Source organism: Ipomoea triloba, chromosome 15, assembly GCF_003576645.1.
Source record: "Ipomoea triloba cultivar NCNSP0323 chromosome 15, ASM357664v1".
Lineage (NCBI taxonomy): Eukaryota > Viridiplantae > Streptophyta > Magnoliopsida > Solanales > Convolvulaceae > Ipomoea > Ipomoea triloba.
In genome coordinates, this window is record NC_044930.1 from 9106848 (window position 1) to 9125457 (window position 18610).

Genomic DNA, 18610 nt, shown 5'->3' on the forward strand with positions numbered 1-18610 from the left:
ATAATAATAATAATAATAATAATAATAATAATATATTATTATTATTATTATATTATTATTATTATTATAATCATTGTGTTATTATTACTGTGTTTTACTCGTGCAATGCACGAAATTTTTTTTGTTATTATGAATTTAATTAACGAATTTAAAAATAAAATATATTAAAATGTACAATATAATAATATGATTGAATTTTCATATATTTAGTCAAGTATCTATTATCATAGCATACAAATTAAAATTAAAATTTTGTATGGTTAATATAATCTCTAATCATGTATATATTTAGATAATTATATAGAAAATTTTACATAATTAAATTGATTATTCCTAATCATATTTCATATATATTATAATCTAATGATATGATAATAACTAAGAATTATACTTAGAAATTAAAAATGTAAATTTTAAATTTTTTATGTGATTTTAAACTCTAATTAGACGCATTTTCTTATATGATTGTGTAATACATTGTATATACAATAATATTTATTAATATGTATGTATGCAAATTCTTATTGCTCCATCCTTGCAACCCGATCGGGCCGACCGCACATTTGCCCACCGGCCCCTTCACGTGCCCTCTTTGGTAGGGATAATGCCATGGTTTTGTCTCGAGCGTATTTTGGTCGACCGCCTCCTCACAACGAACCGTCCGGTTGTCCAGGAGATCACGCACGAAACGTTACCCACGCCACATGCTCCGACTGCGGCTACATAGGTGTCGTTTCTTTCTCTCCCTTTCTTTTTCTTCTTCTTCTTCGTATTGTGTTGTTTTCTCGCTACTATTCGTACTTGACTGACCAGCTACTGCTAATTGTTGCTTGGTTGTTTTCCCTTCCGGCCGGCTGGATAATCACACCACTTGGCAGGTCGGTCTCTTGATATTTGCTGCTCTACTTTTTTTTTCTTCTTCTTCTTCGGTCAACAGACCACCAATTGTCCACTTACGATTTGCTTCTTTTTTTTTTTAAGGCTTGGCCGATTGCGTGTACAATTATGATGTTATTGCTCTGTTATTGCGGCTGATGTGATTCATTGTTGTTATCCATTATTCCCGATTGACCAATCGAAACAACGGATCATTCGAATTCATTGTTGTTGTTGAGGTTGCGTTGATCGCTTTCCCTGATCGGGCGACCATGCCTGCCGGCCGATCAAAAGCCAAATGTCTTCACTGCTCATTCTTTTTCTTTTTTTTTGTGTCGCGTACTGCTCTCTTTTCCCAATTGACCGGCCAATTTCAAGTGTCGTCGGACCGGGAACCCGTGATCGATTGCATCGACTGCCTGTACGAGCAAGTCGATCATCAGGTCGCTGCTGCTGCTTGATTTGGCCATCGACCACGCGGGTCGAACTCCCATTTGATGATGTTCTTTGTTGCTGCATGTTGTTGTTTTAATTTCTTGTTGATCTCTGGTGTTGATGCCAACCGGTTGATGTTGTTGTCTCCCCCTGATCGTCCGAACGACTACACGGTTTGGTCGGCCAGCCACCCGTCAACGCGACTTGCTAGTTTTTTTTTTGACCGATTGCACGTTCGCACCGAGTTTGAAGTTGCTTTGGTGTAGTTTTGAGGAGTGTTTTTAGGTGTGATTAGGAAAGAGAAACTAGGGGTGGAGGAAAAAAAAAAAAAGAAAAGGAAAAAAACAAAACAAAATAAAAAAAAGGTATTTACAGTGGGGCAACAGGACTGCCAAAATCTCCCCCCTTGCCGGGAAAAAATCATCAAAATATCTTCACCACATTTGTTAAAAAATAATAATAATAATAATAATAATAATAATAATATAATAAAAACTACCCCAAATTTTTTATTCCAAATCGCATTAAAACCCACAAATAGAAATGACCTTATTGTTGTTGTGTTTGATCCATGTAGTACGAATTAGGATATCACTTGGAGCATTATGCATGGCATGTAGTGTTATTATTATTATTAATGATATATGAAGTTATTAGTTGTAATAATAATATTATTATTAATATTATTAATGATATAATTCCGTCCGTCAAACAACGTAACCTAGGTACCGTCATTGACTCACAATGCAATACGACGTCGTAGGACTTTTGCTGACGGCTGTCCAACTGATTTCTTTAAACGAAGACGTCTGAGGACTCTTATTCAAGACACTCAGGCCCGTCCCTGGGCAAGGGCGGGCTGGGCCTTGCCCAGGCCCACGCTTGAAAGGGGCCCACCCTAGCCCACTACTTATATATATATATATATATATACTATAAAGTTTTAGGTATAAGTATTTAATATACATTTAAGTAAATAAATTTGATTTAGCTTAGTTGGTGGGACTTATTGCCTACAATGTTGAGGTCATGGGGTCAAAACCTTATGGCTACATATGTTTCATTTTATACTTTAAATTTTTGAACTCCCATGGATATTTTAAATTTTCCTCCCAAGACAAATTTAGAGATATTATATATAGTATTAAAATTAAAATAAAATTATAACTTATGAAATTTAATTTTCCCTCCATACTCTTTAGAAGATGAATTTGAAAATATTTTATACTATTCAAATTATAACATATGGAATTTATTTCTATTTCTAATTGTATTTTTTTGAGTTGTAACTATGTGATTATTTTACATTTCTATAATTATAATGAGATTTATAATATAGATTGATCTGTGATTCATATCAAATTTTGAATATATTTATATTCGAGTAATTTATTAATATTTAGAACATGTGTTATTTTGTGAACTTTATAACGATTTATGTATATGTAATATATTTTGTGATTTAGTTATGAAATAATTTTAAAAGATAGTTTATTTTTTTATGAATTATCTAGTCAATGTAGTTTAGAAGTTCTATTATGTGTCATTGACTCATTGTATTCATATTAATCTATAAAAAAATTTGAAATTGATCTTACTAAAAGAAAATTATTTATAATATGATATCAATAGAGAATATGTGTGATATAATGTGTTTTCTATTCAAACTATTTTATCCAATTAATCATGTTTATATTTTGTTACGAATACCATTTATACGTTTTAAAGTATTTTGATTTATTGCTCCAAGTAATTAAGATTTTGCTCTACTCTTTTTTGTAAGTTGTGTTTTATAATTATTATTAATAATTATTTTATTATTTATTATAATAACAATGTGATTGTCTATAAGCTTATTTGATTTTAAATTGTTTATTCGTTTTTATTAACTGTAATTCTTTATTTATGAAGACACATATGCAAATATTGAATATTTTGTATTTTTTAAGCCAACAAAGAAAAATTCATTCATAACTAATGAAAGCATGCATCTAGAGTTTTTTTTTTTTTTTTTTTTTTTTGAAATCAGCATGCATCTAGAGTTTTTTTTTTTTTTTTTTTTTTTTTTTGAAATCAGCATGCATATTTTCTTCCTTCTGAGTTCAAGTCTCAATAAGAATGCTAGTTCTTACTGTTCATATATATCTATCATACATATATATCTATCATCTATTAAAAAAAATATAGATAGATATGTTATGATATGGATCTGAATTGTGTTATGTGACATCAATTCGTTATGTATGGATGAGATTCCAAGGTCCTGATTGCGTGCATCCAGTAGGAATTGAACCTACGACTTCGCCAATTATGAGTTGGGCGCTTTCACCACTCAGCCATGGATGCTTAACAGGGACCCTTGTCCACGGTGCCAATCCAATATAAAAAATAAGTCAAATGAAAATAACATAAAATCATTTAAATTAAAATAACATAAAAGAGGTCAAATGAAAATAACATAAAATCATTTAAATTAAAATAACATAAAATAAGTCAAATGAAAATAACATAAATCATTTAAATTAAAATAACATAAAGAAGAATCAAATGAAAATAACATAAAATCATTTAAATTAAAATAACATAAAAGAAGAATCAAATGAAAATAACATAAAATCATTTAAATTAAAATAACATAAAATAAGTCAAATGAAAATAACATAAAATCATTTAAATTAAAATAACATAAAAGAAGAATCAAAATCAAAATGAGATGAAATCTCGGGGGTGAACCTAATGCAAAAAAGACAAATCAAGGTGCAAAAAAGACAAATCAAGTTCTGTATTTTCGAATTGAGAGAGATAATGAGAGAGATAAAGAATTCTCACTATTTCTTAGATTCGTGGACCCAATTCAATTCAGTGGGATCCTTTATTCACATTTTTTTCCACCAAGAACGTTTTCTAAAACTCTTTGACCCACGAATTTTTAGTATTCTACTTTCACGCAATTTCCAGGGTTCAACAAGCAATCGATCTTTCACGATCAGGGGAGTAATACTCTTTGTAGTAGCGGTACTTATATATCGTATTAACAATCGAAATATGGTCGAAAGAAAAAACCTATATTTGACAGGGTTTCTTCCTATACCTATGAATTCCACTGGACCCAGAAATGATCGATTGGAAGAAGCTGTTGGGTCTTCCAATATCAATAGGTTGATTGTTTCGCTCCTGTATAATAATAATAATAATAATAATAATAATAATAATAATTATTATTATTATTATTATTATTATTATTATTATTATAATCATTGTTGTTATTATTACTGTGTTTTACTCGTGCAATGCACGAAATTTTTTTTGTTATTATGAATTTAATTAACGAATTTAAAAAATAAAAATATATTAAAATGTACAATATAATAATATGATTGAATTTTCATATATTTAGTCAAGTATCTATTATCATAGCATACAAAATTAAAATTAAAATTTTGTATGGTTAATATAATCTCTAATCATGTATATATTTAGATAAATTTATATAGAAAATTTTACATAATTAAATTGAATTATTCCTAATCATATTTCATATATATTATAATTCTAATGATATGAATAATAACTAAGAAAATTATACTTAGAAATTAAAAAATGTAAATTTTAAATTTTGTATATGTGATTTTAAACTCTAATTAGACGCATTTTCTTATATGATTGTGTAATACATTGTATATACAATAATATTTATTAATATGTATGTATGCAAATTCTTATTGCTCCATCCTTGCAACCCCGATCGGCCGACCGCACATTTGCCCACCGGCCCCTTCACGTGCCTCTTTTGGTAGGGATAATGCCATGGTTTTGTCTCGAGCGTATTTTGGTCGACCGCCTCCTCACAACGAACCGTCCGGTTGTCCAGGAGATCACGCACGAAACGTTACCCCACGCCACATGCTCCGACTGCGGCTACATAGGTGTCGTTTCTTTCTCTCCCTTTCTTTTTCTTCTTCTTCTTCGTATTGTGTTGTTTTCTCGCTACTATTCGTACTTGACTGACCAGCTACTGCTAATTGTTGCTTGGTTGTTTTCCCTTCCGGCCGGCTGGATAATCACACCACTTGGCAGGTCGGTCTCTTGATATTTGCTGCTCTACTTTTTTTTTCTTCTTCTTCTTCGGTCAACAGACCACCAATTGTCCACTTACGATTTGCTTCTTTTTTTTTTTTAAGGCTTGGCCGATTGCGTGTACAATTATGATGTTATTGCTCTGTTATTGCGGCTGATGTGATTCATTGTTGTTATCCATTATTCCCCGATTGACCAATCGAAACAACGGATCATTCGAATTCATTGTTGTTGTTGAGGTTGCGTTGATCGCTTTCCCTGATCGGGCGACCATGCCTGCCGGCCGATCAAAAGCCAAATGTCTTCACTGCTCCATTCTTTTTTTCTTTTTTTTTGTGTCGCGTACTGCTCTCTTTTCCCAATTGACCGGCCAATTTCAAGTGTCGTCGGACCGGGAACCCGTGATCGATTGCATCGACTGCCTGTACGAGCAAGTCGATCATCAGGTCCGCTGCTGCTGCTTGATTTGGCCAATCGACCACGCGGGTCGAACTCCCAATTTGATGATGTTTCTTTGTTGCTGCATTGTTGTTGTTTTTAATTTCTTGTTGATCTCTGGTGTTGATGCCAACCGGTTGATGTTGTTGTCTCCCTGATCGTCCGAACGACTACACGGTTTGGTCGGCCAGCCACCCGTCAACGCGACTTGCTAGTTTTTTTTTTGACCGATTGCACGTTCGCACCGAGTTTGAAGTTGCTTTGGTGTAGTTTTGAGGAGTGTTTTTAGGTGTGATTAGGAAAGAGAAACTAGGGGTGGAGGAAAAAAAAAAAAAGAAAAGGAAAAAAAACAAAACAAAATAAAAAAAAGGTATTTACAGTGGGGCCAACAGGACTGCCAAAATCTCCCCCCTTGCCGGAGAAAAAATCATCAAAATATCTTCACCACATTTGTTAAAAAATAATAATAATAATAATAATAATAATAATAATAATAATAAAAACTACCCCCAAATTTTTATTATTCCAAAATCGCATTAAAACCCACAAATAGAAATGACCTTATTGTTGTTGTTGTTTGATCCATGTAGTACGAATTAGGATATCACTTGGAGCATTATGCATGGCATGTAGTGTTATTATTATTATTAATGATATATGAAGTTATTAGTTGTAATAATAATATTATTATTAATATTATTAATGATATAATTCCGTCCGTCAAAACAACGTAACCTAGGTACCGTCATTGACTCACAATGCAATACGACGTCGTAGGACTTTTGCTGACGGCTGTCCAACTGATTTCTTTAAACGAAGACGTCTGAGGACTCTTATTCAAGACACTCAGGCCCGTCCCTGGGCAAGGGCGGGCTGGGCCCTTGCCCAGGGCCCACGCTTGAAAGGGGCCCACCCTAGCCCACTACTTTATATATATATATATATATATACTATAAAGTTTTAGGTATAAGTATTTAATATACATTTAAGTAAATCAAATTTGATTTAGCTTAGTTGGTGGGACTTATTGCCTACAATGTTGAGGTCATGGGGTCAAAACCTTATGGCTACATATGTTTCATTTTATACTTTAAATTTTTGAACTCCCATGGATATTTTAAATTTTTCCTCCCAAGACAAATTTAGAGATATTATATATAGTATTAAAATTAAAATAAAATTATAACTTATGAAATTTAATTTTCCCTCCATACTCTTTAGAAGATGAATTTGAAAATATTTTATACTATTCAAATTATAACATATGGAATTTATTTCTATTTCTAATTGTATTTTTTGAGTTGTAACTATGTGATTATTTTACATTTCTATAATTATAATGAGATTTATAATATAGATTGATCTGTGATTCATATCAAATTTTGAATATATTTATATTCGAGTAATTTATTAATATTTAGAACATGTGTTATTTTGTGAACTTTATAACGATTTATGTATATGTAATATATTTTGTGATTTAGTTATGAAATAATTTTAAAAGATAAGTTTATTTTTTTATGAATTATCTAGTCAATGTAGTTTAGAAGTTCTATTATGTGTCATTGACTCATTGTATTCATATTAATCTATAAAAAAATTTGAAATTGATCTTACTAAAAGAAAATTATTTATATATATGATATCAATAGAGAATATGTGTGATTTATAATGTGTTTTCTATTCAAACTATTTTATCCAATTAATCATGTTTTATATTTTGTTACGAATACCATTTATTACGTTTTAAAGTATTTTGATTTATTGCTCCAAGTAATTAAGATTTCATGCTCTACTCTTTTTTGTAAGTTGTGTTTTATAATTATTATTAATAATTATTTTATTATTTATTATAATAACAATGTGATTGTCTATAAGTTTATTTGATTTTAAATTGTTTATTCGTTTTTATTAACTGTAATTCTTTATTTATGAAGACACATATGCAAATATTGAATATTTTGTATTTTTTAAGCCAACAAAGAAAAATTCATTCATAACTAATGAAAGCATGCATCTAGAGTTTTTTTTTTTTTTTTTTTTTTTTTTGAAATCAGCATGCATCTAGAGTTGTTTTCATTATTATTATTGTGTATGCAAAATTGTTAAAAACGTGTAAATCTTATTTCAAGTTATTTGTCATTAGTTTTTTTTTTTTCCTTACGCATATATAAATTAATTTCATATAAGGCCCATTTTTTATGCTATGCCCCGGGCCTATAAAATGATAGGAACGAGCCTGAAGACACTAACCACCTCTTCCCACGACACCGTTTTGCTGCTACCCAATTCCCTTGGCAACCTCTGAGATCATTACAAAGAGCTTTAACAAAGCTCCTGAAAGTCCAACTATTGCAAAGAGTGAAACGGAAAGCCTTCCTCGTGAATCGCAACATTTCCAGCCTTTGAACAAGAAGATAAACAAACTAGGGAGTTTTGGCAGCCCAAATGAAGGATGAAGAGAATTTTGACTCAGCAGATTAAGATGAAGCATATGTAGATACCCTCGATACGCTTTCAAGAAGCTAAGGTTGCCCTTCGAAAGTCAATTCCAGAAAGCTAATGGAAGCTGATCAACAGCGTGGGAGTGAAAGAAAGATGGAATATGAAAATTACACATTTACTCTCACAGATTTAACATCAAATGGATGGGAAGGCAAACGGATTACTACAACGAGCAAAGTCACAAATCTCTGGGACTCAATTATGTCACAATAGTCGAATGAGACTAAATCGAGAAAAACCACCATAGTTAATGACTATTTTGAGTATTATATTAGCTCGTCAATATGTAATTAAGAAGGGTACCATTTCTCCTCTTAATTTGCAATATAATTCTTCTTTGATGTGTGTATATACTGTTAAACTGAGTAGCATATAAACAATTGGACCACCAATTTTGTATGGTTTGGGGACCAAGATCTTCCAGGGGCAAAGACAACACAGTAACACTGATGGTCCTAATATATGTCTGTTTATACTGCCAGACTCCTCTCCTTTTTGGTGCATTAGCTGCAGCGGCCAAAATCAGGTAACAAACTTCTGCCACAAAAAATAGACATTACAGGAAACTATTGCCCACAAAAAATGTACAAATGGCAAATGTGGTGCATAGGTGGGAATGTGAGATATAGACAATACCAGATGGCGACTGTGCAAAACCAGCACGAGGATCCCGTGCTCTTGCCTACAACTATGGGAAGCCAGGCTGGGCAAGTCAAATTAGAAAAGAGAGAAAATCGAGCATGAAGTTTTATTCGTTTTGCTGCTTCTCCTGCTTTTTAGAGCAGATAAATACAAAGCAACTTCTCAGCATCAAAGAGAAAAAAAAGCACTCTAACATAATATATTAATGCTGCTAACAGAGACATAGATGCTGCTAAAAGAGAAAAGTCTAAAATTTATGAGCACTGAAAAAAAAAAACAGCATTTTGTTGTCTGAATCGAAATGTCACTGGTTGTCACAACCAATGGATTCAGATTGCAAGCATAGTAAAGCATCTTATGATCAGCTTTGTCCTATTCTAACTCTTAAGGACTAAAAGTGGGATGACACCTATAATTCTATAAATCTATGACCAAAATTGAAATTAACTCTTCATAATAAAATGATTTCCAGTACCCGAAGAATATTGATCGCCTTCCACCTGCCATATGGAAATAACACAGTTTGCAATTTACAAGAAGCATGAACCATGACTCAAGTTAGTATTGTGGCCTTGATGATGACCCCCCATTAAATAAGCCAAGACACTAATGCATATTGAAATAAATGTTGGAACTGTAGAAAATGGTCCCATGTAGTAAAGAGATCTACTATAACCAATCATTATTGCGTGGACCGTAGTCCACACCGCGATTCAAAAACACATAAAATACATTATTCTAACTCATAAAATACATCATTCTAACACATAAAGTCCATTATTTTAATTCATAAAATGCATTATCTTACTCCAGAAATTTCTTTATTCTAACACATATAAAGTACATTATTCTAACACATAAAGAAATTATTCTAACTTATAAAATACACTATCTTACCCAAAAATGTTCATTATTCTAACACGTGTGTGAAGCAAGTAATTTTTCTTTCTTTCTTTCTTTAACATCAAAACGATGTCGTTTTAAACCGTGGTCCACAGTCCACACAATAATTTGCCGTAGTAAAGAGATCTCTACTATAACACAGTAGACTATAACTGTAATCTTTCATTCACTTTCAGCTCGATTTTTCTTGCCTAGGCCCAGTTTTGTTGACCAGGACCTGACATGGTGGTTAATCACCATTAATATATGACATGTATCAATGGTGGATATTGGTTCTCGGTTTCTAGCTAATCCTCTACATGAAAATTTGCAGACAAAGAAAATAACAGATAAACAGAGACCTAATACAGACTTTGAAGTTGTAATGATCTGAAGTTTGTAAAGAAAACAAACTTGCATAACTTCATTCATTTTATGGACCTCTAATTAAAATATATTAACAACAAAAAAGCTTTCAATAATTACAAATGCCAATCCAAGAGCTTCTACATTCAAAATTGATTAGACGACATATCACAACACTTTTTATACTAAAATATCCTGGAGCTCATCACTCCTTAAGACAAGGACAAATTTTAAAGCGCTGTTCTTGCGATGAAATCTATAGAACAACTCCACTTAAGTTTAGCATTTCACCATAAACAAGGTGCAGGCTAAATAAATAGCACATTTTTAATCATAAACGTTGAGATTATCGCCTTCTTTAACTTATAGTTTCAACTTTTATGATTAGGTTAGGCTCCACTACCTAATCCCAACTCCCTTAAAATACACCAAACACCTAAGGAGCATTGGTGTGGCCTAGCGCAATCTGCTACTAAACCTTCATTTTCTTCTCAGGATGAAGTGGACGTATTGCACAATATCCAAGAAGAATGGCAGCTTAAGTTGAATTGCACTCTAGTAGAATTATGCAAAGAACAGTTAATTTGTCTTGGAAGTTGCATTGATTTACTCCTAACAATCAACCAACACCTAGAACACTTGAACCAGACACAATGGACCATTCAGAATCCTACAGTGTGCTGAACATCATGGAAATGACTTAGGATAAATAAAATTCTTTCTAACCAGGCATCAATTAAGGCTATTCTTCAATAAATTCACAGGCAGAAGTTAATCTATACTATACACACACACATGGTAGTCTGAACTATATTAATTTAGGCAAAGTAAAGAAGTCAAAATCATACCGAAATCCATAACAATCGCTTCACTTAGTGCGGATTTCTTCATGATTTTTTGAGCCTTCCAACATAAATCTGCAGGAAAAGATCACAGAATGGTGATAGACAGCTTATAATTAGCTCAATTGAAAAAGGAAGTAAGTGATTGGTATTACTTAAACATAAAGAATAAGTTGAAAGCGGGAAATTACAGCCTGTAGTGTTGACACCAAAGAGAGTGTGAGAATGATGATTTCCTTGAAATGAGTCGTATGACAAGCATTGTTTAGAATTCAGACTCTAAATTGGCTGCCAATACATACAACGAAACCTTTGCAATTTCCACAATGAAATAATTTACTATAATTTTCCAAAGGAATTAGGCAAATGAACAAAAACTTCAATTAAATAATTTACAAGTAAACCATGAAAAAATGTCTCTGTATCTGATCTCTTTGAACTAATTGAGAAATTGAATATATGACAAAACGATAAAGTTTAAAATGAAGTATAAATCAAATTACATACTCAATAAATGACAACTCACTACAAGTATAATGTTAGCAAGTCAAGGTTGAATCCCTGAATCCCCTATTCGTTCTTCCAAGCATACAAAAACAGTGAGAAATCAAGACTAGGCGACTGGGATTCCCGGAATCTCTGTGACCAGGACCAATGCTGTGTCTGGGGATCACAAAGAGGCTGACTAGCCCACAATTTCTCAGCTGAATGACTAGTCTTAAACATGAATACTGCATTCCCAAAAGTTGTACCAAAAAGCCAATTATGGACATCCCAAAACACTTCTACCTCAAGGCCATCAATCAAGATGGTATGATTGCCCCGAAATTTCCAGTGAAGCCGCTTCACCTTCATCATTGGCTTACTATCCACACGGATCACAAGGTACGGGTCACTGCTGCCACTTGTATCACATTCAATAATGAGATCATGGATTTGACCATTATCACAAAACTGAGCCTTTGTTCCAAAAATCTTCTTGCCAAATATGTGCTCTCTCTTGGCAATAAAAACAGCACCAGAAGCAGCAGGGGAAGCACCTGTTTTCTTCAGAGCTTCTTTTATCATGTCACCGAGAAGCAGAAGCATTTGCCTTTCAAAGACAATACACACATAGAATCCTTGCAACGGCTCCGGGCCAGATCCAAATTTAGCTGATGAAAGGTCCCAATACACATCAATCTTACAAGAATATGCTTCTAAAGTCTTTGAACCTTTCTTCCTAGAGAACAACCATGGCTTTATATCAACCTTACATAGGCACTGGTTGGTGTTATCATCAATCCCCACACTAAGGCCCTGCCCCATCAAATTCTTACTCCATGTAACGTTTAGCAGCCAAGATTTCCCACGCAATCTACACTGATATATACAAGTCGCCAAATTTTGAGCAGCAGCTTTATTATTAGCACTTGATGATGAAAAATCAGCAACTTGAACACCAGTTTCCCCAAAACAAGAAGGGAAATCCCTCATTTCTTAATGCCTTTCAACACTTTTTCCTCTTTTCTTCCCCTTTCTCCCCACTGATTTATGCACAAAAGATTTGGCTTCTTCAATTCTTTAAAAAAAAATTAAAAAAAATCGTGGTTTTAAAATTGGTTCAGAATCAGAAAAGCTCACCTTCAATTGAATGCATCAGAAAGCTACATACCTCGACTATCCAGTCAAAATAACAGCGACCCACATCGGAAAATGCCTTCAAGTTCTTCAAGAAAGTCTTGATTTTATCCAAAGATGATGTCTTTGAGAGGCATTTGGGAATTGGGAGCTCAAGCCCAGTAATTTGGAGTTCAGGAGAAAGGAGGATAGGCCCTCTAAATTACAGACAAATTTGGGGAAAGTATTCTGTGTAGAATTTAAAACAGAAAAAAGGGGTAAAGAAATTGATTAAGAGAGATGAGGAGAGAGAGAGAGAGAGAAGCAGACAAAAAGTAGACTACTCAGACTCATTTCACTGTCACTACATAATACATACAAGATGCTTATACATATATGTATGCAAATGCAAATACACACATACATATATACATGTATATAAATACGAAGCAAATACATTTACAGATGGTGACAGATGGAATTAAGAAATGGACGTAAGAAAAAGCAAATATCATCATAATGTAATAGCGACAGGGTGTCTCTATAAAAGGTTGCTGGTTTAGTTAGAAACTGTTTCTTGTTTATTTGGTGTAGCGTGTCATCTTTTTCTTCACCTGCTCAAAAATATTACTCCCTCAACCTCGTTATATGTGTCGAACTCAATTTATTTTTAATTCAATTTTTTTATAATATTAACTTTTATTTATATTAATATACAAAATTTATATTGTTGGTTTTATGACTTCTGAGTAGTCAAAGGCAAGTCAACACTACCTGTTAGAATAGCGAGAATATAAAAAATATGTAGGAAAATATAACGAGAGAATATAAGTATTGTATTGCTCAGGATTGCTTCCCTTTCTCCATGGGTGGAGGGTATATTTATGCATATTTTGGGTCTAGAGTCCTATAAGGAATAAGAATCCTGGATCGCCCCATATTGGGAGTCCTGTTACATTATAACTAATAAGCCCTAATCTTGCTAACATTACAAGTGCTAAGTCCAATCCTTATCGAAATCTTCTGTAACTTTGTATTAAGGGTCCTTATTGGGCTTTCTTGATCCAATTGCTTTCTTGGGCCGGTCCATGTAGTCCAGGCCTAGTATATTATCCATCATATATATTTATAAATTACATTAAAAATAGTATGAAACACACAAAAATAAATTAAAAATAAATAAAATACTTTAAAAATACACAAAGAATAAATAGTTGATTTGACAAATGATTAGTAAACAATACAGGTAAAATGAGACAATATTTAAAATTTTGGATGAATAACAAATTTTATTTTACCCCACAATTTTCATGGTATTATTACATTAAGTCATTAAATTTTAATTTGACTACATTTAATCTCACTACTATGCTGGTCATATTTTGTTTTCTTATACAATTTTCTTTGCCAAGCCTCTTGTGTTCAATTGGCACCTTTGTGACTTTTCTTGAGGAAGGTTATAGGATTAAACTTCGGTGGTCGGGTATTGACTATTTGAACTACAATTGATAAAGAAAGTATATTGAACAGATAGTGTACTCAAAAATATAACTAAAAGTTTCTTTTAGTTAACTTTAATTTTTAGAATAATATGGTAATTTTACAATTTTAATTTTCTTTTACTTAAGAAAATACACATAAACAATGTCACAGAAATAACTATTTTTTCAAAAGTAAGTCTATCAAATTATTGTTTATGAGATGAGAAAATTGTAAAATTACATAATTTTCTAAATATTAACATTAATTAATAAAAATTGTACTAATATATCCAGTGTAACTGCCGCTCTTTCCGTTTGGAACTCAACGGTCTTCGGCAGTATTCACAAACGTAAAAGAACTCTTCTTGCTTGTCTAGGTGGGGTACAACGTCGGCTCGCTCTCCGCTATCATGGTGGGCTGTCCAAACTCGAACATAAGCTTACTGCGGAATATCAAGACACTCTATACCAGGAGGAACTCTTGTGGTTTCAAAGATCGAGAGAGGAGTGGATTGTTTCCGGGGATAGGAATACGAAGTATTACCATGCGGCAGCATCAATTCGGAAGGCGCGGAATACAGTTGTCTGCCTTCGGAATGAGGAAGGGGAGTGGATGAGTGACCAGGTTATTCTCCAACGTCATGTTCGAAATTATTTTATTGGGCTATATACTAATGATTCCGCAATTCGGGACGTGACTCTTTTGGAGGGTGAGTTCCCGTCGGTTAGTCAGGAGGATTGGCGGTGGTTTAACTCGCCTTTAACCCAGGAGGAAGTCCGTTGTGCTCTTTTTGATATGGCACCTTTCAAGGCACCTAGGCCTGACGGGTTACATGCTGGCTTTTATCAGCATCTGTAGCACATGGTAGGTGCTAATGTGTTTGAGCTTGTCAGGGCGGCTGTACACTCGGGTAGCCTGCCTGAAGGTCTTAATGATACTCTTCTTGTCCTTATTCCCAAAGTTCGATCCCCAGAGTCGGTTAAGCAATTCAGGCCGATCAGTTTATGTAATGTAAGGTATAAGATTATCACCAAGACCATTACGAATCGTCTGAAACGCATTCTACATAGTCTGGTGGGTCCTTTTCAGAGTTCCTTTGTCCCTGGTCGGCAGATTTCCGATAATGTTCTCATCTATCAGGAGGTATTACATACCATGCGTACTAAGCGTGGTGCTACAGGGCTTATGGCAATTAAGCTAGACTTTGAGAAGGCTTATGATCGACTTGCTTGGAATTTTATTCACAGAACTCTTTTGGAAATTGGTTTCAATGCTAACTGGATTACGACGATCATGAACTGCATTCGATCACCCCGGTTTTCTATACTTTGGAATGGAGTTCGGTTACCTTCTTTCTGCCCAGAAAGGGGAATTCGCCAAGGAGATGCGATGTCTCCGGCTATATTTGTTCTCTGTATGGAGAAGTTAAGTCAATTGATTACGTTGCAGGTGAATGAGGAAGTTTGGGAAGGAATTCAATTAGCGTCTGACAGCCCTGTTTTGTCTCATCTATGTTTTGCAGACGACATGGTTTTGTTCGCCAAGGCATCTATTGAGCAAGTTGATGTTATACGAGACTGTTTGTCTCGTTTCTGCGAGGCGTCGGGCCAGCGCATAAACTTTGCGAAGTCCCAGGTTTTTTTTCTCAAAGAATACGAATCCGGGGATTGCTAACGAACTCGCTCAGAGGCTCCAAATAGCCAGGACTGATGACATGGGGAAATATCCGGGGGTTCCCTCGATTCATGGACGAGTGTCACGCGACTCTTATTCTGATTTATTGGATAGAGTGAATGATCGGCTGGCAGGTTGGAGAGCTAGAACCCTTTCAGCGGCTGGTAGAGTTACCCTGGCAAAGACTGTGCTGAATACTATACCGGCTTATACCATGCAGACTACGGTCTTGCCTAAAGGTATATGCCATGCCATTGAGAAGAGTATGCGACGTTTTATCTGGGGGAACGATGGCCCTGAGCACCAAACAACTAGAATGCATCTAATCAATTGGGATACAGTGACTAGTTCTAAGGGTTCGGGAGGGCTAGGTTTTCGTAAGCTTCAGGAACTTAATATGGCCTACATGGTTAAACTGGGTTGGCGTTTAGGTCAAGAGAAGGACTCTCTTTGGGCAACAGTTTTGTCTTGTAAGTACAAGCATGGTATTTCGTCCAAATCTTCCAACGCATGGAGAGGAATTAGGGCAGCTAGTCCTTTTCTTGACACGGGGAGGGTCTGGGCGGTTCGGAATGGTGGAAGTACGCGGTTTTGGTTGGATAAATGGATCATGCAATATCCTCTTCGTGATCATCTGAATGTCTCTCTAAGCCTTCCTGAACTCTATGCTAATGTTTCTGACTATTGGGAGGAAGGTAGAGGATGGATTTGGGAGGCTTTCAGCGACCATCTCCCGAATGCAGTGTTGCATAAGCTCGCCGGTTTTGTTCTTTCTTCGGATATGCATGCGAGCGATGGGTTCGGGTGGAGTCTTGAGCCCAGTGGGAACTTCTCGTTAGCGACGGCATATGCAGCCCTTCTTCCCCCCTCACCGTTAGGGTCTTCTTCGAATTGGCTTCGCGTTTGGGACATTAAAGTGCCCAATAGGATTTGTTTTTTCCTTTGGCTTGTTAAACATGGACGCATTATGACTAATGTGGAAAGAGCTAGGCGATATTTAACATCTAATTCACTCTGTGGGGTTTGTGCAGGTTGCCAGGAGGACCTTGATCATTTGTTTCGCTATTGTCGGGATGCGAAGGCGATTTGGACTGCTGCTCTGACTCCCCATGCGTGTGTTGCTCTCGACAGTTTAGATTGGGAGGCGTGGTTGTTGGCCAATCTTGCGGGGGACAAAGCGCTGGGTCTTGACGATCAGTGGCCGGAGAAGTTTGCGATCAGGTGCTGGTGGATTTGGAAGTGGCGAAACGACGCTATTTTTAACGGTCTTTTTGTTTCCTTTAGCAAGAAGATCGAGTGGTTACAAAAGCAGGAGATGGAGATAGCTACTGCTTTCGCAAAACATCGGAGTATGGAATTGCATGGCAACCCGGTCGACTCTGCTTTGTTGTCTTGGAAAAAGTCGCAGGAGGGTTGGACAAAGGTTAATGTCGATGGCAGCCGATCTGCTACGAATGATGATGCTGGATGTGGCGGCGTTCTTAGGGACTGCGGGGGTGGATGGCAGCGAGGCTTTCTTTACCATATTGGCGTTTGTTCCGTTAATGAAGCAGAGCTTTGGGGTGTGCTCCAAGGGTTGCGGCTGGCGTTTAGAATGGGTGTGAGGAAGTTGATGGTGGAATGCGATTCCGAGTTAGTAATTCGGCTACTTCGTGGTCGTTTGTCTTATCATGGGAACATTGCAAACCTCGTACAGCGGTGTCTTGCAGTGAGCCAGAATTTCGAGGCCGTTTGTTTCAATCATGTCTATCGTGAGCAGAACAGGTTGGCGGATGCTTTAGCTAAAAGGTCCCTGCATCAAGTCGGTGGTCTCTTAGAGTTGATGGCGGTGCCTACTGGCCTTGAGGATATTTTGTATGAGGATCAATCGGGGGCTAGTTTTCATCGTTTCATTCCCCGTCATCGGGGAGGGGTCTTTTAGTTGTTCTCTTTGTTCTTTTTGGGTTTAATCCCTCCTCTTTCATCAAAAAAAAAAAAAACAATATTACAATAGTCATAAAATTAAATGCGATTTAATTAAAAGTCTTGAACAAAATTTTACAATGTCATAATAATCATGCGCTAATGCTAGTAGCACCCATTAAATTTTCTCATTAGTTTTTATTTATTTGCTACAATTAGTCATCATTTTAAATTTATGTATTTTCACCATTTAATAAGGGTAAAAATTTGTGTAAGACCGTCTGATCCTTATCCGTGAGACAAGTCGAGTCAATAATATGAAATTTAATACTAATACTAGTAAATGGAGTACTAAATCAGGAATAAAATGTTTATTACTTATATGGAAAAATATACGGAGTAATATTTTTGAAGAAAAATGTAATACTTTTACAATTTTTTTTAAAGATAATACTTTTACATTTTTAATTAATGTAAAAGTATTACATTTTTCATCAAAAATATTACATTTTTCATCAAAAGTATTACATTTTCTTTTATAAGTAACAAACACTTGCCAACATTACTTATAAGGGAAAATATAATATTTTTGATGAAAAAAAATAGTTTTATAGTTGTACATCAAAATATAAAAGTATTACACATTTATCCTCAAAAGTATTTTTTTTTCTTTATAAGCAACTAACAGTCTAACACTTAGCTTATTCCTAATTAGTATTATATTTTTCAATATAAGTATTACATTTTCATATTCGCCTGACCCGATCTGTCTCACAAATAAGAATCCATGAGACGGTCATACATAAGTGTGACACTTTAATAAGGGCAATTGTTATACCATGGACAATTCACCTTACATTTGTGGACCCTGGTATAAAAAACAATATTCA

The 18610-nt window shown here is 34.7% G+C and overlaps 2 protein-coding genes, 1 long non-coding RNA gene and 1 other non-coding gene across 4 annotated transcripts; 1 reads left to right on the forward strand and 3 right to left on the reverse strand.

The window, feature by feature from the left end:
• Nucleotides 1–3583: 3583 nt before the first annotated feature.
• On the reverse strand, nt 3584–3657 carry TRNAM-CAU. Its single transcript has one exon. It is a non-coding gene; the product is annotated as a tRNA-Met (tRNA).
• Nucleotides 3658–8414: 4757 nt separating this feature from the next.
• LOC116006156 lies at nt 8415–9108 on the reverse strand. The gene is made up of 2 exons (XR_004095064.1): nt 8968–9108; nt 8415–8868 (listed from the first exon to the last, which is right to left on the reverse strand). It is a non-coding gene; the product is annotated as an uncharacterized LOC116006156 (long non-coding RNA).
• Nucleotides 9109–11421: 2313 nt separating this feature from the next.
• Nucleotides 11422–12991, reverse strand: LOC116006155. Its single transcript, XM_031246439.1, has 2 exons — nt 12718–12991; nt 11422–12624 (listed from the first exon to the last, which is right to left on the reverse strand). The coding sequence occupies exon 2, from the start codon at nt 12537–12539 to the stop codon at nt 11634–11636; it is 906 nt and encodes a 301-aa protein (XP_031102299.1). The 5' UTR covers nt 12540–12624; nt 12718–12991; the 3' UTR covers nt 11422–11633.
• A 136-nt stretch (nt 12992–13127) lies between these two features.
• Nucleotides 13128–15002, forward strand: LOC116005649. The gene is made up of 2 exons (XM_031245895.1): nt 13128–13156; nt 14438–15002. Exons 1-2 carry the CDS (start codon nt 13128–13130, stop codon nt 15000–15002), a joined length of 594 nt encoding a protein of 197 aa, XP_031101755.1.
• Nucleotides 15003–18610: the final 3608 nt, after the last annotated feature.